Source organism: Balaenoptera borealis, assembly GCF_965194805.1.
Source record: "Balaenoptera borealis genome assembly, chromosome: 11".
Taxonomy (NCBI): Eukaryota; Metazoa; Chordata; class Mammalia; order Artiodactyla; family Balaenopteridae; genus Balaenoptera; species Balaenoptera borealis.
This window is the reverse complement of record NC_138868.1, coordinates 13189362-13212250: the sequence shown is the minus strand read 5'-3', so window position 1 is coordinate 13212250 and position 22889 is coordinate 13189362. Positions and strand designations below refer to the sequence as shown.

The 22889-nt window shown below is 38.6% G+C and overlaps 1 protein-coding gene across 1 annotated transcript; it reads left to right on the top strand.

The window, feature by feature from the left end:
- Positions 1–739: 739 nt before the first annotated feature.
- On the top strand, positions 740–20109 carry LOC309605415 (olfactory receptor 4B1). The gene has a single exon (XM_082341268.1). The coding sequence runs from the start codon at positions 4739–4741 to the stop codon at positions 5666–5668; it is 930 nt and encodes a 309-aa protein (XP_082197394.1). The 5' UTR covers positions 740–4738; the 3' UTR covers positions 5669–20109.
- The last annotated feature ends 2780 nt before the right edge of the window (positions 20110–22889 follow it).

The window sequence follows — 22889 nt, the reverse complement described above, 5'->3', positions numbered from 1 at the left end:
CCCTACTATGATTGTGTTACTGTCGATTTCCCTTTTTATGGCTGTTAGTATTTGCCTTATGTATTGAGGTGCTCCTATGTTGGGTGCATAAATATCTACAATTGTTATATATTCTTCTTGGATTGAACCATTGATCATTATGTAGTGTCCTTCTTTGTCTCTTGTAATAGTCTTTATTTTAAAGTCTATTTTGTCTGATATGAGAATTGCTGCTCCAGCTTTCTTTTGATTTCCATTTACATGGAATATCTTTTTCCATCCCCTCACTTTCAGTCTGTATATGTCCCTAGGTCTGAAGTGGGTCTCTTGTAGACAGCCTATATATGGGTTTTGTTTCTGTTTCCATTCAGCCAGTCTACGTCTTTTGGTTGGAGCATTTAATCCATTTACATTTAAGGTAATTATCGATATGTATGTTCCTATTACCATTTACTTAATTGTTTTGGATTTGTTATTGTAGGTCTTTTCCTTCTCTTGTGTTTCCTGCCTAGAGAAGTTCCTTTAGCATTTGTTGTAAAGCTGGTCTTGTGGTGCTGAATTCTCTTAGCTTTTGCTTGTCTGTAAATGTTTTAATTTCTCCATCAAATCTGAATGAGATCCTTGCTCGGTAATCTTGGTTGTAGGTTTTTCCCTTTCATCCCCTTCAGTATATCCTTCCACTCCCTTCTGGCTTGCAGAGTTTCTGTTGAAAGATCAGCTGTTAAGCTTTTGAGGATTCCCTTGTATGTTATTTGTTGCTTTTCCCTTGCTGCTTTCAATATTTTTTCTTTTATTTAATTTTTGATAGTTTGATTAATATATGTCTTGGTGTGTTTCTACTTGGATTTATCCTGTATGGGACTCTCTGTGCTTCCTGGACTTGATTGACTCTTTCCTTTCTCATAATAAGGAAGTTTTCAGCTATAATCTCTTCAAATATGTTCTCAGTCCCTTTCTTTTCCTCTTCTTCTGGGACCCCTATAATTCGAATCTTGGTGTGTTTAATGTTGTCCCAGAAGTCTCTGAGACTGTCCTCAATTCTTTTCATTCTTTTTTTCTTTATTCTGCTCTGCAGTAGTTATTTCCACTATTTTATCTTCCAGGTCAGTTATCCATTCTTCTGCCTCAGTTATTCTGCTATTGATTCCTTGTAGAGAATTTTTAATTTCATATATTATGCTGTTCATCACTGTTTGTTTGCTCTTTAGTTCTTCTAGGTCCTTTTTAAACGTTTCTTGTATTTTCTCCATTCTATTTCTAAGATTTTGGATCATCTTTACTATCATTACTCTGAATTCTTTTTCAGGTAGACTGCCTCTTTCCTCTTCATTTGTTGGGTCCGGTGGGCTTTTACTTTGCTCCTTTATCCGCTGCGCATTTCTCTGTCTTCTCATTTTGCTTAACTTACTGTGTTTGGGGTCTCTTTTTTGCAGACTGCAGGTTCATAGTTCCTGTTGTTTTTCGTGTCTACCCCCAGTGGGTGTGGTTGGTTCAGTGGGTTGTGTAGGCTTCCTAGTGGAGGTGACTGGTTCCTGTGTTCTGTTGGATAAGGCTGGATATTGTCTTTCTGGTGGGCAGGACCGCATTGTGTTTTGGGGTGTCTGTGAACTTAGTATGATTTTGGGCAACCTCTCTACTAATGGGTAGGGTTGTGTTCCTGTCTTTCTAGTTGTTTGGCATGGGGTGTCCAGCACTAGAGCTTGCTGGTTGTTGAGTGGAGCTGGGTCTTAGCATTGAGACAGAGACATCTGGGAGAACTCTCGCCAATTTATATTACATGGGGCCAGGAGGTCTCTGGTGGTCTAATGTCCTGAACTCGGCTCTCCCACCTCAGAGGCTCAGGCATGACACCCTGCTGGAACACCAAGACCCTGTCAGCCACATGGCTCAGAAGAAAAGGGAGAAAAAAAAGAAGGAACGAAAGGGAAAAGTAGAATAAAAAAAATAAAGTTATTAAAATAAAAAATTAAAAAATATTATTAAAATAAAAAACTTTAAAAAGTAATTTAAAAAAAAAGAAGAGAGCAACCAAATCAATAAACAAATCCACCAATGATAACAAGCACTAAAAACTAAACTAAGATAAATATAAAAATTAGAAACTGGTTAGTCGCATACAGGAAATCCCAAGTCTACAGTTGCTCCCAAAGTCCACCACCTCAATTTTTGAATGATTTGTTGTCTATTCAGGTATTCCAGAGATGTAGCATACATCAAGTTGATTGTGGAGATTTAATCCGCAGATCCTGTGGCTGCATGCAGAAATTTCCCTTTCTCTTCTTTGTTCACACAGCTCCTGTGGTTCAACTTTGGATTTGGCTCCACCTCTGCATGTAGGTCACCCTCTGCTGTCTGTTTTTCGCCCAGGCAGGAGGGGGTTAAAGGAGCAGCTGATTAGGGGGCTCTGGCTCACCCAGGCCAGAGAGAGGGAGGGGCATGGAATGCGGAGCGAGCCTGTGGAGGCAGAGGCCGGTGTAACATTGCAACAGCCTGAGGTGTGCCGTGTGTTCTCCCAGGGAAGTTGTCCCTGCATCACGGGACCCTGGACGTGGCAGGCTGCACTGGCTCCCAGGAGGGGAGGTATGGGTAGTGACCTGTGCTTGCACACAGGCTTCTTGGTGGCTGCAGCAGCAGCATTAGTGTTTCATGCCTGTGTCTCTGGTGTCTGCTCTGATAGCCATGGCTCACGCCTGTCTCTGAAGCTCATTTAGGCGGTGCTCTGAATCTCCTCTCCTCACTCACTCCAAAACAATGGTCTCTCTTGCCTCTTAGGCAGGTCCAGACTTTTTCCCAGAGTCCCTCCCAGCTAGCTGTAGCATACTAGCCCCCTTCAGGCTGTGTTCACGCAGCCAACCCCAGTCCTCTCCCTGGGATCTGATCTCCGAAGCCCAAGCTTCAGCTCCCAGCCCCAACCCGCCCTGGCGGGTGAGCAGACAAGCCTCTCAGGCTGGTGAGTGCTGGTCGGCCCCAATCCTCTGTGCAGGAATCTACCTGCTTTGCCCTCTGCACCCCTATTGCTGTGCTCTCCTCCATGGCTCCAATGCTTCCCCCTCCGCCACCTCCAGTCTCCGCCAATGAAGGGACTTCCTAGTGTCTTTCCCTAGGAAAGTGTTCCTCCTTCACAGATCCCTCCGAGAGGTGCAAGTCCTGTCCCTATTCTTTTGTCTCTGTTTTTTCTTTTTTTCTTTTGCCCTACCCAGGTATGTGGGGAGTTTCTTGCTTTTTGGGAAGTCTGAGATCTTCTGCCATCGTTCAGTAGGTGTTCTGTAGGAGTTGTTCCACATATAGATGTATTTCTGATGTACCTGTGGGGATGAAGGTGATCTACACGTCTTACTCCTCCGCCATCTTGAAGGTCCTCCCAAACATAAAAGTTGAAAAATACTAGCAAGAAAAAAATTTCAGCAGCAGACTTGTGGACAGCCAGATACTTTTGGAGATGGAGTTGACAGAAATCGAGCTCCAAGATTTTCTCAAATGGGGAAAGCAAGCCAAGCTCGCAAGATGGCGGCTGCTGAGTCCATCCTGGGAGGAGGTCGCCCCTTTTTATAAATGCCTTTCAGTATCCCGTTTCTTCTCTAGTTTTAGCCAGATTACTTACTGAGGATTCTCTCAGCATATTTTCACCTTGTGTATGTCTTCAAATTCTCATTAAGAGAAAAATTGAGGGGAAGTAATTAATCTATTTCAGCATGGATGCACAAGAGGAAGAAGGAATCATAAGAGGAAGAAGAGATATTTCAAAGTCGTTTTAAAAGCAGAGAAAATCTTGAGAGTTTTCTCTGCCTCGTTTTTTAAATGTGTCATTTAATTGTTTGAAATTGCAAGCTTCCTGAGAGTGAGAGCCATCTTTCTTCTTTCATATGTCCTGAATCCCCTAGGCACACAGTAGGTACTTAATAAAACATTTGGTCAAAGCATTGAATTAAAATAAACCCTTACCTCCTTCTGACAAAAAGGTTTGCCAATGGCAGGAAAACTGGAAGACAGAAACGAGCAAGCTGGTGAATCCCCATATATTATATTTGAACTACGTTTGATAGTGAGCTGTGTTCTCAACAGCTTCCAGATTTTCACTTTGGTCTCAGATGTCAGAAATTTCAAAAAATGTGTGTAAAAATTCATGAAGCTGTGGGATTGAGTGGAACCATAAGGCCTGAAATAATTCAGAAGCTTGTCTAGTTCAGACAAGAAAATATCGATGGCATTCCTTAGAAAGGGAGAAATATCAATGGGACTGGCATTTCTGGGGAATAAAAGGAGAAAACGAGAGATTCAGGAGCAGAAGTTCACTTGAGAATTTCTAACATAAAGGCATGGTGAGAATGGGATAATGGTTAGTCATTAATATCTATAGATGGTTATTAATGTTGAAGATGGTAATTATTTTTTCAGTGTGGTTTCCTTGAAACAACATACTAGTTGGAATAAAATGATCTGGTTCTTGTTCTGAATCCATTTCTTACTGGACGGCTTCGCTAATTCACAACCTCTCTGAGCTTCAGTTTTCTCACTTGTAGTATGGGGATCATAGAATTTTTGTGAGGTAGATTGAATCATAGAGTGGGATACTGAGCACTGAATGAATAAACATTTACTATATTAGCAAACAAGTAAATAAATAAACCAGTCAGATATTATGTGTGAAAGAGTTCTATCAACAGGCAAGTGCTAAGTAAACATGAAGGACTGGTGTTATGATTGTGTTTGTTTTGTCACAGGTCTCTTCTCTTAGATCCGTCTTCTTTGAGTGGAATCCATGGTGAGTAAAAATAATGTAACTGAGTTAATTTTCACTGGTCTTTTCGAGGATCCAGAGGTGCAGAGAATGTGCTTTGTGGTGTTTCTTCCCGTGTACTTGGCCACGGTGGTAGGCAACGGCCTCATTGTTCTGACGGTCAAAGCCAGTAAGAGTCTGCATTCCCCCATGTACTTCTTCCTTAGCTACCTGTCCCTGGTGGAAATCAGCTATTCCTCTACTGTTGTCCCTAAATTCATCACGGACTTACTTACCAAGATTAAAACCATCTCACTGGAGGGTTGTCTGGCTCAGATATTCTTCTTTCACTTCTTTGGGGTCACTGAGATCCTCTTGCTTGTGGTGATGGCTTACGACCGCTCTGTGGCCATCTGCAAACCCCTTCATTATATTAACATTATGAATCGTCAACTGTGTCATGTATTAGTGGCTGGTTCCTGGCTTGGGGGCTTTTTTCATTCCATAATTCAGATTCTCATCACCATCCAATTGCCCTTCTGTGGTCCCAATGTGATTGACCACTACTTCTGTGATCTCCAGCCATTATTCAAGATTGCCTGCACTGACACCTCTGTGGAGGGGGTTATTGTGTTGGTCAGTAGTGGCTTAATTGCTCTGTGCTCCTTCCTCATCTTGGTGACCTCCTACATTGTCATTCTGGTCAACTTGAGGAACCATTCAGCAGAGGGAAGACGCAAAGCCCTCTCCACCTGTGCTTCTCACATCACGGTGGTCATGTTGTTCTTTGGACCTGCCATCTTCTTCTACATGCGACCCTCCTCCACCTTCACTGAGGAAAAACTAGTGGCCCTGTTCTACACAGTGGTCACCCCCATGCTGAACCCCATCATCTACACACTCAGAAATGCAGAGGTGAAAATTGCTATGAGGAGGTTGTGGGGCAAAAAGGAGAACTCAGGGGTGGAGTGAAAATGGGAAAGTGATTTTAAAAAGTGTGTCTGATTATTCTCTGTTCTTGAAATGGATTTTAATTTTAGTGGGACATTCAAGAATGGCAGAAACAAATGTAAAGACTTAATGTTACTGCTACTGTGATTCTCCTTAGTAACCAAAGACTCCCCACTAATCCGGTGTAATGATCAAAGGACAGAGGTCAGATTGGTTTCATGATATCCAACAATATCATGAGATTAGGAAATATTAAGACTTAAGCTAAGTGAAAATGCAAAGGAGAACATTTTGACAAGTGTTTTAGAGGTTAAATCACTTATTCTTATGATCTCCTTCCTTCCTCCTTTTCTTCATCCCTCCCTGCCTCCCTTCTTTCTTTCCTTACTTTTTTTTCCTCCTTCCTTCTTCATGCTCCCCTCTTCGTTCAACCTCCCTCGCAGTAACAACCAACATTTCATTAAAAGAGGAAACAAAATAGAGGAATTATCATGGGTTATTTGGGGAGGAGGGTAACAATCTGATCTACTCTTTCAACGTGGGTAAGTGTGTCTTTGAAAATTGCATCCAGGGATTTTTCTATTCTTCTGGTTGTTTTGGCATCTTGTACCATAGACCATCTGATCACAAGTACCAGAAAAGTCCCTGGAGCAATTTCAGTTCTTGTGACATGTTGGCACAAAAGATAGTCCTTAAATCTTCTCTCACAATGTCTACCATCAATAAATTAAAAAAAACAAAAGGTCATAGATTCTAGCTATCAATAGGGAAAGGTCAAGTCAAACATTTTAACAAAGCTTTATCTATAGTAAATAAATATAGAATGTAGGAAATTCTTGTTAGGCATAACTTGAAGAATGAATGGGTGGTAAGTAATGTCCAAGTATGTTTCTATGCCATACTCTGTACTTTATTCTAACTGATCAGGCCAGGTCCATTTCTTGTCATGCCTATTACTGTTTCTTGGTGAAGTAGGATGAGACAGACTGTGTCGACATTACTGTTTCATCTCTCAGAAACTCCTTTCACCCAACTGACTCTTATCATTGTGGACAATTTAGAGAATATCATAAAATTTGCCCCTGTTGGCTTCAGGATTACACAGACTGGCTTTGCATTTGCCCTCCATCCTTCCAGCATTCCTTGAGGATCAGGGGAAATAATGCAGGCAGCTTCCTTGCAGAGCCGTGGAGCATCATAGTATGCTACAGACCTTAAGGGCTTTTCCCTTTCTCCTCAGGTGCTGATTGAGCATGTAGGTGAATAGTGGTTTTAAAGGCACCAGGAAATCTTCCCCACTTCCCTTGTTGTCCCCACTAATCATGGCCATGGATGACCATTAATATTCTCTGAGAAAATGCCACTTCTTTTGTCTGGAATGACTTTACTACCATTTTCCATATGGCAAACTCCTATGCATCCTTTAAGACCTAGGTTAAAGTCATCTCCCTTATGAGGCCTTTTCTGACCTCCCTCCTCCTTGGGCTGAATTTGTGTCTCCTGTCCATGTTTATTTTTACATGCATTTATCATTGCCCTTATGACTTTGATTATATTATTTTATATGTGTTTCTCTCTTTTAAACTGTAAGCTCTCAAGGGCAGGACTACCCACTACCCCTTCTTCTTCTTTGTGGCTCTAAATATTGTGCATGTAATTGGTAGTTTATACGTGCTTGTTGAATATAGAAACTTTTAGACCCATGTAAAATCCTCTCTACATCAATTCTTACTAATTCCTTCTGAACACTTTCATGGTGAGGAGCACTTCTCTTCCTGTTAAACTCTGAAGAGCTCAGGCTCTGAAATTCATCAGGCTGTTTCAATTTCCTCTTAGCCACAGTCCAAGACCCAAGCTACCCAACTTCTCTGAACACCTGTTTTTGCACAAATACAATAAGATTATCAATGGTATGAACTTCATATGATTATTCTGAATATTATATAAGATAATATACACATAAAGCTTTTAGAAAAGAACATGATATAGAGTTGTACCATGGACCAATAAATATTAGCCACCATCATCATTATTATGCCTCTTCTCATATTGGTCTTCTTTCTTTCTTGGGGAGCTACTTTGAATAAGCCTTGATTGCACCCCAAAAAGCTTTCAAGCATTTGAAGACAGTTCAGTCCTTTTGTTTTGAAGCTTCTTTGGGATAAACATTCTCTGTTGCTTAATTGCTTTTTTTTTTAATTAAAAAATTTTTTGGGGGGGACTTCCCTGGTGGTCCAGTGGTAAAGAATCTGACTTCCAATGCAGGGACATGGTTTTGATCCCTGGTCCGGGAACTAAGATCCCACATGCCGCGGACAACTAAGCCTGCGTGCCACAACTACAGAGCCCGTGCACCCTGGAGCCCACGCACCACAACTAGAGAGAGAAAACCCGCATGCCACAACTAGAGAGAAGCCCGTGCACCACAACGAAGAGGCCGCATGCCTCAACGAAGCTCTTGCCTGCCGCAACTAATAACCAAAAAAAAAAAAAAAAAATTATTGGAGTATAGTTAATTTATATTGTTGTGTTACTTTCTGCTGAACAGCAAAGTGAATCAGTTATACATATACATATGTCCGCTCTTTTTTTAAGATTCTTTTCCCATATAGGTCATTACAAAGCATTGAGTAGAGTTCCCTGTGCTATACAGTAGGTCCTTATTAGTTATCTATTGTATATATAAAATTAATTGCTTTAGAGTGCCTAGCACAGTACCTGGCACATCATATGTGCTCAATAAATATTTGTTAAGTGGATGTTGACTGTCACATGGCCTCCCCATTCATCTTTTATGCCGAATGCTCCTATATTTAGTTAATGTATATTTGAAAGCGTTTGATCCAGAACTAAACTTAGTGGAGTTACCCTCCCTTTGTCTTGATGTGTTGCTAGGACTGTAAGATGCAGGCTGTGACAGGAGCCTCTTACTCACGTGCATCTTTAGGTTCCTCACTGAGAGCTACAGAAAGAACATCATCAATGAACTCTGAGTCATTGAATACTGCATGGGCAGATAATATCTACTCCAAATGAATTGTCATAATTCTCAGGGATTACCTCACCTACTGAGAGTTGAGACTTGGTGAGTCTACTGAGAACTAATTACTCGCTTTGTTCTGGTCTCACTGGAAAAACACAGGAAGCAAAGGAAAGCATTTTTCCCATTGTTTTAAGAGACAGAGAGTGTTGTAAAGTTCACGAATGCCTACTAAATTCACAGATGCAACAGTCTAATTATACCACTTATTGTCGAAAGTCATGTAGTTAGTTCTCAATTGTTGATTCAGTCACAGCATTAAAAAATGTATATTTTAGAAAATAAATATAGAATAATCTCACTAAAGGAAATTTGGTAGCGTGATGCAAACTTTCCCCCCATTTATTATTTGTATTCTTTTTGGTATAGGTTTGACTACTTACAACAGAAAATAAGGGCAACTTAAGAGATAGAACTACAGGAGTACAGAGGGAGAAAATCCAGCATGACTGTGGAAGTCCAACAGTATTATCAGAAATTGAGACTCTGTCATCTTCAGCATGTAGCTTCAACCTATGTATGACCTCAAGGGACTGCTAATACTCTAGACCTGTGCTGCTCAGTAGGACTCATGCTATGCTGGAGGTGTCTTCTGTGCTATCTAATATGATAGTTAGATAATATAATCTAACTGCTAATGAGCAGTTGAAATGTGACTACTGAGACCAAGGAACTGAATTTTAAATTTTATTTAAATAAGTTTAAATTTAAATACTACATATGACTAGTGCATGTCATGTTGGACAATACCACTCTAGCATTTCATCTATATTCCAAGAGGCAGTAAAGGGATGACGGGGGTGGGGGCAGTGGGCGGGGGAGAATAAACTGATCATTTTCTTTTTTAGGAGATTTTCCAAAAGTGCCACACAGCAATTTTGCTTTCATCTTAGTTTATTGAAATTAATCACATGGCAACCCTTAATTGCAAGGGAGTCTGGAAACTATAATCTTATTTTAATTTTTATTATTTATTTTAAATTTATTTTAAATTTATTTTATTTTATTTTGTCTGTGTTGGGTCTTCGTTGCTGTGCGCTGGCTTTCTCTAGTTGCGGTGAGCGGGGGCTACTCTTCGTTGTGGTGCGCGGGCTTCTCATTGCGGTGGCTTCTCTTGTTGCGGAGCACGGACTCTAGGCACACGGGCTTCAGTAGTTGTGGCACGCGGGCTCTAGAGCACAGGCTCAGTAGTTGTGGCGCACGGGCTTAGGTGCTCCGCGGCATGTGGGATCTTCCCGGACCAGGGCTTGAACCTGTGTCCCCTGCATTGGCAGGCGGATTCTTAACCACTGTACAACCGGGGAAGTCCCTATAATCTTTTATTCTGTGTAGAATTGTTTTTAACTAAAATCAGGGTTCTGTTCTGTTCTCAAAGAGGAAGAAGAGAGTGGATATAAGGATTGGGACTTATTCTCAGGCATTTGGTTACACATATATTCTCGGAAAACATTCTGTTTTCTGAAGCAGCTGTGGTCTAGATCAGTGTTGCCATGAGAACTATCAGTGATGATGGAAATGTTCTAAATCCATGCTAATACATGGTAGTGCCTAGCCATGTGGCTAATTAGCATTTGAAATATGCTTAGCACGACGGAAGAATTGAATTTTTAATTTTATTTAATTTTAACTAACTTAATTTTAAATAGCTACATGTGGCTGGTGGCTACCATATTGGATACACAGGTCTATAGCACTTCAGTGTTTACTTCTGCAAACTTGTAGCTGTTGTTCTGGATCAGGGCAAGATTGCTCCTGTGCCAAGTACCCTGATAGGTCTGTGGTTGACTACTATTACATCTCATCTCTCACTAACCAGCTCTTCTAACTATCTTGAGGTTAGGGTTATTTTTGTACTAAAAAAAAACCCTTTTAAACCAGACTTGTAATTGATTTATGTACCACAGTTAGACTATTATAGAAACTGACTTGGACTACATTTACCTTTATCAATGACATTCAAACACACTCATATGTTTTTATTATGTTAAACAGCATCCTTTCATTTCAGCTTGAATAATGCCTTTTAACATTTCTTTTTTAAAAAAATTTATTTGTTTATTCATTTTTGGCTGTGTTGGGTCTTCATTACTGCACGCAGGCTTTCTCTAGTTGTGGTGAGTGGGGGTTACTCTTCGTTGCGGTGCGCTGGCTTCTCATTGCGGTGGCTTCTCTTGTTGCGGAGTACAAGCTCTAGGCGCGTGGGCTTCAGTAGTTGCAGCATGTGGGCTCAGTAGTTGTGGCTTGTGGCTCTAGAGTGCAGGCTCAGTAGTTGTAGCGCAAGGGCTTAGTCGCTCCACGGCATGTGGGATCTTCCCGGACCAGGGATGGAACCCGTGTCCCCTGCATTGGCAGGCAGATTCTAAACCACGGTGCCACCAGGGAAGTCCCTTTTAGCATTTCTTGTAAGACATGCCTAGTAGTGATGAACTCCCTCAGTTTTTGTTCATTTGGTAAAGTCTTTATCTCTTCTTCATTTCTGAAAGACACCTTGGCTGGGTATGGTATTCTTTTTTAAGATGTTTTCTTTCTTTCAATATTTTGGAATATACCATCCAATAGCTCCTGGTCAGGTGTGGCCTCAGGCTGTACTCCCCAATTGGATGGTGCCAGTGGCTGTGCTCTGTATCTAGGTGGGGGCTGCAGGATATTCCCTGAAGTTGGGTGGGGCTGGAGACTATGCTCTGTGGTCATGTGAGGTCGCTGTCTGGGTGGGTGGAGATGCAGGCTATGATCTGTGATTGGGCGGGGTCATTGCTGGTTCCCTGCCTGGTCAAAGCTGCAGGCTGTGTTTAGCAGTCAGGTAGGCTCCTTTGCTGGACTCTGCTGCTGGGTGGGGCTGTAGGCTGGGCTCGATGGTTAGGTGGTAATGTAGGCTGAGCTCTGAGGCTGCTCAGGGTTACTGTTCCGACTCCCTGGTTATGCAAGGTCAGAGGCTGTAATCAACAGCTGTGCAGGGCTGCTGGCTTGGCTCCCTGCCTGGGCAGGCCACAGGATGTGCTCCATGGCTGCTGGGTGTCTGTAGCTTCACTTCCGAGAGGGATGACTGGAGACTATGCGGTGCAGTTGGGTGGAACTGGGAATTTGCTCACCTTCCCAGGAAGGGTCATAGAATGAGCTCCACAGTTGGTTTTATCCATTGGCTGGGTATCTGAATAAGGCAGAACTGCCAACTGAGCTCCCTGGTGAGACAGGCCCACTGGCTTGGCTCTGCAGATGGGCAGGGCCATTGGCTGGGATCTCTGTTTGGGAGCCATTGCAAGCAGGAACTTGGTTCTCCAAGAGCTGACTGCTGGTTGCTGTAAGTCCCACCCCTCTTCTTTGTCTCTATCTGATCCCCAGTGGCTGGGCTCTGCCGTTTCACACAGTGATCTCCGTGAGGAGAAACCTGAGTGGGCCTTCTGGGAAGTGTCCTGCAGTGCTGGGGAAGCTGGATGTCTGCCTTGTGTTCTCTTTTTCCTACTGGAGAAACTGTACCCAGGAAGACAGACCCTCTCAGTGCAGCAGTGTGGTGGTCTAGGGGAGGGGTGATGCAGTCAAAGTTAAACTCCTTATCTTACCCATCTAAATGGGTCCTTCTTGGTCTCTGTTGCGGCGGTGGAGGTACTTCAGCCTCAGCTTTGGGTTCTGAGATTCACACAGTGGTGTCTTGTCTATGGAGAGGTGCTAGCTGGTCTTCTTGTGAGGGAGGCTGGAGTCGGGAATAAACTACGTTGCCATATTGATGAAATCTATCGGGAATTTTGAAAGGAAACTTCATTTAAAATGTCCAGAACAGGATTCCTGTATTTCCCTGCAATTCTAGTTCCCCCACAGTCATTCCTATCTCAGTAAATGGCAACCATGGTCTGATTGCTCAAGGCTATTTTATACATAAATACGTGTACACATAAATACATATGATTCTCTAAAAAATTGAGGAATAACTGGCATAACATTCTATTAGTTTAGTTTCAGGTGTACAATGTAATAATTCGACATTGGTATATATTGCAAAATGATCACTGCAATACGTCTGGTTAATATCTGTGACCATACATAATTATACATTTTTTTTTCTTGTGATGAGAACTTTCAAGATCCACTCTCCTAACTACTTTCAAATATGAAATACAGTATTATTAACTGTAGTTATCATTTCACCCCTGGGGCTAATTCATTTTATAACTGGAAATTTGTACCTTTTTACCCCCTCCACCCCTTTTGCCTACTCCTCACCCCCAGCCTCAGGCAACTGCCAATCTGTTCACTATATCCATGAACTTGGTTTTGTTGTTTTGTTTGTTTGTTTTGTTTTAGATTCCACATGTAAGTGAAAGCACATGGTATTTATCATTTTCTGTCTGTCATTTCATTCTGATTGGTCTAGTCTAAAACCCTAGAGGTATCCTCGATTGCTCTATTTTTTTGCTCTCCTAAGTCAAAACATCAGCAGATCTTGTTAGTTGTACCTTCAAAATACATGCAGAATCTAAAAACTTCCTAAAACCTTCACTGCTACCCTCCTGGCCTGAAACACAAGCATCTGTTGACCAGATTATTATGATGTTCTCCTAACTGGTTTCCTTGTTTTTCCCACTCCTGTATTTCCCACTCCCCTTCTTTTCAAGATAGCAGAGATCTTGGCAAAAGATGACCTTTCCTTACTACCATAATAAAGTAATAACCACCAGCTTTCCTTTCATCCTTAACCTGTCTTATTTTTCTTGATAGGACTTATTACTATCTAATTTGCATATCAAGTTTAATTGTTTATCATTTGTCTCTACTTCTATTATGCCCTGGTAGGAACATGAAGGATGTAACCTCGATGAGCCTGGGGATTTTTTTTTTTTTTTTCCACACACACACATTGTATTTTATTTTTACAAGAGATAAATAAACTGACACCAAGCATTGTAAATGGATGACCACAACAAAAGCAACAATGATTGCAATTACCAAACACGAAACACACTCATACTATGTCAGAATATTGACATTCAGTCCAGTAATCCTCCACTGTAACAGCTCCTTTACTTTGCAGTGAAAATTGATTTGTATATTTTTTGCCTCTGAGTCCTTGTGGAATTTTTTTTTTTTATTCAAACAGAAAGTCACAAAAATTATAATCATCTTCATCAGTTCACTCAGTCCGATGTAATTAATTTTTTTTTCATCTTGATCTTTTGTTACCACTTTTATGAATTCATCAGTTTTCCATTAGAGTACTGAAAATGCTTATTCATTCAGTTCAGCAGTACAGTCAGTTACCAGAAACCTGTACTTGTCAGAGTCTTTTCCATGAATTCCTTGAAGATGAAACCCTTTTATAGGAACATTTTTGCGAAAGCATCAGAGTACACCAAGAACTGTCTGTAAATGACAAAAGACTTAAAAATGACCACAGTTAAAGATTTGATGAAAATTCATAATAATGCAATTGACAAGGAAATTTAGTTATTTCTGAGATATACATTTTAAAGTAATAACTAGAATTATGACTTATAACATTATACCAGAACATATAAGAGTTTTAGAAATTTCATGTAATGTCTGAAACATTTATATTAACATATTTCCATACAAATAACCCAAAGAAAGTTTAGTATTAGTTGTTTTGTTTGTTTGTTTGTTTATACTGCAGGTTCTTATTAGTCATCAATTTTATACACACCAGTGTATACATGTCAATCCCAATCGCCCAATTCAGCACACCACCATCCCCACCCCACCACGGTTTTCCCCCCTTGGTGTCCATACGTTTGTTCTCTACATCTGTGTCTCATTTTCTGCCCTGCAAACCGGTTGTTCAGTACCATTTTTCTAGGTTCCACATATATGCGTTAATATACGATATTTGTTTTTCTCTTTCTGACTTGCTTCACTCTGTATGACAGTCTCTAGATCCATCCACGTCTCAACAAATGACCCAATTTCGTTCCTTTTTAAGGCTGAGTAATATTCCATTGTATATATGTACCACATCTTCTTTATCCATTTGTCTGTCGATGGGCATTTAAGTTGCTTCCATGACCTGGCTATTGTAAATAGTGCTGCAATGAACATTGGGGTGCATGTGTCTTTTTGAATTATGGTTTTCTCGGGGTATATGCTCAGTAGTGGGATTGCTGGATCATATGGTAATTCTATTTTTAGTTTTTTGAGGAACCTCTATACTGTTCTCCATACTGGCTGTAACAATTTATACTCCCACCAACAGTGCAAGAGGGTTCCCTTTTCTCCACACCCTCACAAACACTTGTCTCTTTTAACACTTCCTGTAGGAAGGCTTACACTATTTTAGAACTGTTAAATTTCAGTAAATGTGATAGGTTAATGGAGGTGGGCTAGTCTGCATAAAAAGAGACCGTGTCACCTCAGTTTTCTTCTGTGCCATTCCTTAGTGCTAGTGTTTAAGAATCTCCTTACAAGCTCACACTTCAAGTGATCTTCTCTATCACACCTGTTACAATAATGTTTCTTCTTCATCTTCCTTTAAGCCCTCTGTCTCCCTTTCCCATAGACCCAGTCTCATTTAAGCTGGAGGAAAGGGAAATCTGACATCAGGGAATCATACTCTGATATGTAGGTTAGTTTCTTTAAAGCATTTTTTTTCTTTTGCAAGAGCTGAAAGAGGGGGAGAAAGTATTCAAGTTACCAGTGATAGAAAAGAGAGGGAAGGAAATACACATAAAACAACTGAATTTTGTTACGTAACCTTCCCACACGAGTTTATATAGAGAACTGTCCTGACATTTCAAGAATTCTAATAGTCTCTGATCCACTCTTTGTATATCTTCAAATCTACATTTACTTGCCATTCTGACAATGTCTTATCAAATAATGTTTTAACTTATTGATAAATGTCACTGACAATTTTTCTTGTTATTGTTACATCATTTGACTCACTGTTTTGCTTTATATTTTAGTACCATCCAACTGTGTCTTTTAAACATATAAGTTGCTTATTCAAGGCCCAATGTTGCACTTATCATATTTTTACCAGCATATTATATTGATACGTTTGGCTTATCTATGTGTGTGTGTTTGTGTGTAGACTGTATAGTAAAAACAAATCTTTTTCTTCTAAAAGCCTTCAGCTATTTTAAAGAAAACTGTAATGGAATTTCTATCACCTTTAACCTAGGATTCTTTGCTACAGTTCAGGTATATTGATAACAATTCTAGACGCTAAGTTTAAACTAAACTAAATTTAGATAATAAACTAAGCTAAACTTCTAGATAATAAATCTAGAAATTAAGCTATTGTTCTGATTGTTTTATATTTCTATTGCTGTGTAACAAACTACCACAAAAGCAATAGCCTAGAACAACACCCATTTACTCTCTCAGTGCTTCTTGTCAGGAGTTTGAATAAGCTGGTTTCTGTCATTGATAAGGTTACCATCAAGGATCTACTGGGCTGGGCTCTTTTCTGGAGGTTCTGGGGAAGAATTGCTTCCAGGCTCATTCAGATGGTTGGCAGAATTCAGTTCCTCTGATTGGAAGACTGAGGCCCTGATTTCCTTGCTTGCTGTCAGTGGGGGTCACTCTGAGCTCCTAGAATTTCTTGCATGTGGCCCCTCTGTCTTCAAAGCCAGCAATGGTGCATTTAATTCTTCCTGAATGTACTCTGAATTTCTGTAACTTTCTCTTCTGTTACCAGCCAGGAAAAATTCTTTGTTTTTAAACACTTTATGGGATTATATAGAGTTCAAATATAACTCAAAGTCAACTGATTAATAACCTTAATTAAATTTTTGAAATCCCTATGACATTTAATTTAACATAGATGTGATATATTATCGTATTTACAGTCCCAGGAGCTAGGGCAGGAAATTTTATGTTCCACTGGGCCTCCAGGCAAGTCCCTGTCATCGAATATCTTATATAATCAATTCCATTATACAAATTGTCTCCAGGCATGAGCATGTAAATCTCATTCTCTGCCTCAAGCAGAGAACTGAAATTTCAATTTCATATAGTTTTTCATAGTGAGCTATTGTCATATTTCTTCTTTATATATCATTTTCTTCAGTCTTAAGATTGTGATCTGAATGTTTTGTCATTTAAATATTTCCCAGTTCCCTATACTAATTTCTTTGGAAATTGCATCAGAAGTTTCTAATAATAAAAATAAAAATAAAAAATAATAGCAATAATACTAATAACAATAATAGAAAATACGTATTATTTATGTATAATAAAATAAATATATATTGTTATTGTATTTATAAGTGAAGAATCTGAATCTCAGTGAGATAAGTATCTTTCCCAAAGTCACATCTTGTATTCAAACTCACACTTTCTGGCTTCAACATCTGCGGTGGTATACATCAAATCATCCTGGGCATTTGGCATCTCACATAAAATTGCTTCTTCTTCTTTTGAGTGCTTAGATGTATATATAATTAGTTTTGACACTGTTGCTCTGTTGCTTCTTTCTGCCATCTTCCTGTTACCATTCACATGCCCACATACCACACACATACACTCATGAAAATAATCATTCCCCCTTGCAATGTTTTTGACATCAAAAGCACAAAAATTAAATTGTTTAGATGGTGAAACACAATTATAAGTTTGGTTCAAGAAAAATATAAAACTAAATCGTTTAAATTGCATGTTACTTTGCCATCATAAAATAATCAAAACTATGAATATTATCTTAGTAATTTATTTTGTTGTTGCTATTAAAATTCTATTAGAATGGACTGTATAATTTGGAAACAAATGTATAACTTGAATCTTCACTATACAATTAAAACTTTAAACATGATTTTGAAATATTCAGCATATTATCTTATTATCCTATTTTAAACTGAGTATCCAGAAATATTGACTAAGTATTTCCTATGTGTCAATTGTGGCGTACTTGCTTAAGGTAGTGTTTGCCATGTTTCTCCATAGTAAAACTGCTATCTTTTCCTCTCCTAATCTATTCTTTGGAAGTGAGATACTAAATCTAGTTTGCCCTCAAGGGAGACATGAGGAAATAAAGTTTCACCTCCTAAAGTGTTAGTATTTCCACATATGTGAAGTTTTCTATGTAAAAAAGATTTATTTCTACTCTTGCATTTATTTATTCATTTATTTATTGATGCCACTTTAGACATATCTATATTTATTTTATAATTCAGATTTTAATCCACTGCTGCATTATTTATTTTGCTCACTTTATTCCATCTTTGCACTTGGGGGGCACTTTCATTTTTGACCATGTTTCTCCTTGACATGCCCACATTCTGTTGTTTCTTTGAACAGTTATTGACTTTATAGCACTGAAAGATACTCAAGAGTTATCTTCTATTTTCTCTGCCTCAAACCTAGAATCAGCCATTTTTCCTGAGTCCTGTTTCCTTTTTATTAGAGAATAATATTTAGAAACCAAGATATTGGCAGTGGATTTGCTAGGTGTGCTTATTTCACCTGGGATGTCATTATGTCTGTGCCTCCCAGCAGGCAAAACTAGGTAATATTGGTATGTCTATTAGCTTTTTGTGCACATATATCTACAATTGGTCTGTACTATCCACCTGTGTATGTGTGTGTATTAAGCTAAAAAATGAATTTATACTAAAATCTGTGTGTATCTCTGTGTCAAAACTGGTACCACAGGGTTCTTTCTAGCCATCATTTCTACCACACACTATCCATTTAAAAATTTTTAATTGCTGTAAAGATAACTGACTGAAACAATAACAGCAATAAAGCATGAACTGTTTATAGTGTATGGAAACCTAAAAGGTATGACAATAGGGACACAGCAACCAGAGGGAGAAACTGGGAATATTCTGTTATGAAGTTCTTTTACTACACTGGAAGCTAAATTACATTATTTGAAGATGTAAGGATATATCTTAAGTTATATAACTTAAAAGTATACTGTAAACTCTAGGTAAACCACTAAGTTTTTAAAAGAGGTATAATTATTCAATAAGGAAAATAAAAAGTAATTATAAATGAGTACTCAGTGAAAACCAGAAAAACCATGTTAAGAGAAAACAAAGGGCAAAGAACAAATACATCAAATAGAAAGAGTTAGCAAGATGGTAGACTTTAATTCAAATATATCAAAAATTATTTTATGTGAGAGTGATATAAAAATGTTGGTTAAATGACAGAGATATAGAAAACGTTAAAGTAAAGGGTGGAGAATGATATACAGTGAAAGCACTAATTAAAAGAAAGCTGAAAAAGAAACTAATTCCAGATAAAGTAGACTTCAGGAAAGGAAACAAGCAGGGGTAAAGGGGAACATTACTTAATGATAAAGGGATCCAATCTCTGAGAAGACAGAACCATTCTACCATGTATTCTCCTAAAAACAGAGTTTCAAAACTAATAGATCTTATAGAGCAATAGAGAAATACACAATTACAGTTGGAGATTTCACCACGCTTCCCTCAGTAATTGTTAGAAAGTAGGCAGGAAATCACTAAGGATAGAGAGTCCTTGAAAACAGCACTATTAAACAATTTGACCTAATTGACATCCACAAAAACATTTCATCTAAAAAAAGCAGAACGTTCTTAGATAGCCTCATCCACCAGAGGGCAGAGAGCAGAAGCAAGAAGAACTACAATCCTGCAGCCTGTGGAACAAAACCCACATTCACATAAAGATAGACAAGATGAAAATGCAGAGGGCTATGTACCAGATGAAGGAACAAGATAAAACCCCAGAAAAACAACTAAATGAAGTGGAGATAGGCAACCTTCCAGAAAAAGAATTCAGAATAGTGAGAGTGAACATGAACCAGGACCTCAGAAAAACAATGGAGGCAAAGATTGAGAAGATGTAAGAAATGTTGAACAAAGACCTAGAAGAATTAAAGAACAAACAAACAGAGATGAACAATACAATAAATGAAATGAAAGCTACACTAGAAGGAATCAATAGCAGAATAACTGAGGCAGAAGAACGGATAAGTGACCTGGAAGACAGAATGGTGGAATTCACTGCTGCGGAACAGACTAAAGAAAAAAGAATGAAAAGAAATGAAGACAGCCTAAGAGACCTCTGGGACAACATTAAATGCAACAACATTCACATTATAGGGATCCCAGAAGGAGAAGAGAGAGAGAAAGGACCCGAGAAAATATGTGAAGAGATTATAGTCGAAAACTTCCCTAACATGGGAAAGGAAATAGCCACCCAAGTCCAGGAAGCACAGAGAGTCCCATACAGGATAAACCCAAGGAGTAACACGCTGAGACACATAGTAATCAAATTAACAAAATTTAAAAACCAAGAAAAATTATTGAAAGCAGCAAGGGAAAAATGAAAAATAAAATACAAGGGAACTCCCATAAGGTTAACAGCTGATTTCTCAGCAGAAACTCTACAAGCCAGAAGGGAGTGGCATGATATACTAAAGTGATGAAAGAGAAGAACCTACAACCAAGGTTACTCTACCCGGCAAGGATCTCATTCAGATTCGATGGAGAAATTAAAACCTTTACAGACAAGCAAAAGCTAAGAGAATTCAGCACCACCAAACCAGCTCTACAACAAATGCTAAAGGAACTTCTCTAAGTGGGAAACACAAGAGAAGAAAAAGACCTACGAAAACAAACCCAAAACAATTAAGAAAATGGTCATAGGAACATACATATCACATCTTGGGTCACAAATCAAGCCTCAGTAAATTTAAGAAAATTGAAATCATATCAAGCATCTTTTCTGACCACAACGCTATGAGATTAGAAATGAATTACAGGGGAAAAAACGTAAAAAACACAAACACATGGAGGCTAAACAATACGGTACTAAATAACCAAGAGATCACTGAAGAAATCAAAGAGGAAATCAAAAAATACCTAGAGACAAATGACAATGAAAACACGATGATCCAAAACCTATGGGATGCAGCAAAACAGTTCTAAGAGAGAAGTTTATAGCTATACAAGCCTACCTCAAGAAACAAGAAAAATCTCAAGTAAACAATCTAACTTTACACCTAAAGGAACTAGAGAAAGAAGAACAAACAAAACCCAAAGTAAGCAGAAGGAAAGAAATCATAAAGATCAGAGCAGAAATAAATGAAATAGAAACAAAGAAAACAATAGCAAAGATCAATAAAACTAAAAGCTGGTTCTTTGAGAAGATAAACAAAATTGATAAGCCATTAGCCAGACTCATCAAGAAAAAGAGGGAGAGGACTCAAATCAATACAATTAGAAATGAAAAAGAAGAAGTTACAACAGACACCGCAGAAATACAAAGCATCCTAAGAGACTACTACAAGCAACTCTATGCCAATAAAATGGACAACCTGGAAGAAATGGGCAAATTCTTAGAAAGGTATAAACTTCCAAGACTGAACCAGGAAGAAATAGAAAGTATGAACAGACCAATCACAAGGAATGAAATTGAAACTGTGATTAAAAATCTTCCAACAAAGAAAAGTCCAAGACCAGATGGCTTCACAGGTGAATTCTATCAAACATTTAGAGAAGAGCTAACACCCATCCTTCTCAAACTCTTCCAAAATATTGCAGAGGAAGGAACACTCCCAAACTCATTCTATGAGGCCACCATCACCCTGATACCAAAACCAGACAAAGATACTACAAAAAAAGAAAATTACAGACCAATATCACTGATGAATATAGATGCAAAAATCCTCAACAAAATACTAGCAAACAGAATCCAACAACACATTAAAAGGATCATACACCATGGTGAAGTGAGATTTATCCCAGGGATGCAAAGATTCTTCAATATACGCAAATCAATCAGTGTGATACACCATATTAACAAATTGAAGAATAAAAACCATATGATCATCTCAATAGATGCAGAAAAAGCTTTTGACAAAATTCAACACCCATTTATGATAAAAACTCTCCAGAAAGTGGGCATAGAGGGAGCCTACCTCAACATAATAAAGGCCATATATGACAAACCCACAGCAAACATCATTCTCAATGGTGAAAAACTGAAAGCATTTCCTCTAAGATAAGGAACAAGACAAGGATGTCCACTCTCACCACTATTATTCTACATAGTTTTGGAAGTCCAAGCCATGACAATCAGAGAAGAAAAAGAAATGAAAGGAATACAAATTAGAAAAGAAGAAGTAAAACTGTCACTGTTTGCAGATGACATTATACTATACATAGAGAATCTTAAAAATGCCACCAGAAAACTACTAGAGTTAATCAATGAATTTGGTAAAGTTGCTGGATACAAAATTAATGCACAGAGATCTTTTGCATTCCTATACACTAATGATGAAAAATCTGAAAGGGAAATTATGGAAACACTCCCATTTACCATTCCAACAAAAAGAATAAAATACCTAGGAATAAACCTACCTAGGGAAACAAAAGACCTGTATGCAGAAAACTATAAGACACTGATGAAAAAAATTAAAGATGATACAGATGGAGAGAGGTACCATGTTCTTGTATTGGAAGAATCAATATTGTGAAAATGACTATACTACCCAAAGCAATCTACAGATTCATTGAAATCCCTATCAAATTAACAATGGCATTTTTTACAGAACTAGAACAAAAAATCTTAAAATATGTATGGAGACACAAAAGACCCTGAATAGCCAAAGCAGTCTTGAGGGAAAAAAACGGAGCTGAAGGAACCAGACTCCCTGACTTCAGACAATACTACAAAGCTACAGTAATCAAGACAATATGGTACTGGCACAAAAACAGAAATATAGATCAATGGAACAGGGTAGAAAGCCCAGAGATAAACCCATGCACCTATGGTCAACTAATCTATGACAAAGGAGGCAAGGATATACAATGTAGAAAAGACAGCCTCTTCAATAAGAGGTGCTTGGAAAACTGGACAGTTACATGTAAAAGAATGAATTTAGAACACTCCCTAACACCACACACAAAAATAAGCTCAAAATGGATTAGAGACCTAAATGTAAGACTGGACACTATAAAACTCTTAGAGGAAAACATAGGAAGAACACTCTTTGACATAAATCACAGCAAGATCTTTTTTGATCCACCTCCTAGAGGAATGGAAATAAAAACAAAAATAAACAAATGGGACCTAATGAACCTTAAAAGCTTTTGCAAAGCAAAGGAAACTACAAACAAGACGAAAAGACAACCCTCAAAATGGGAGAAAATATTTGCAAATGAACCAACGGACAAAGGATTAATCTCCAAAATATATAAACAGCTCATGCAGCTCCATCTTTTTTTTTTTAATAGATTTTTAAAATTTATTTATTTATTT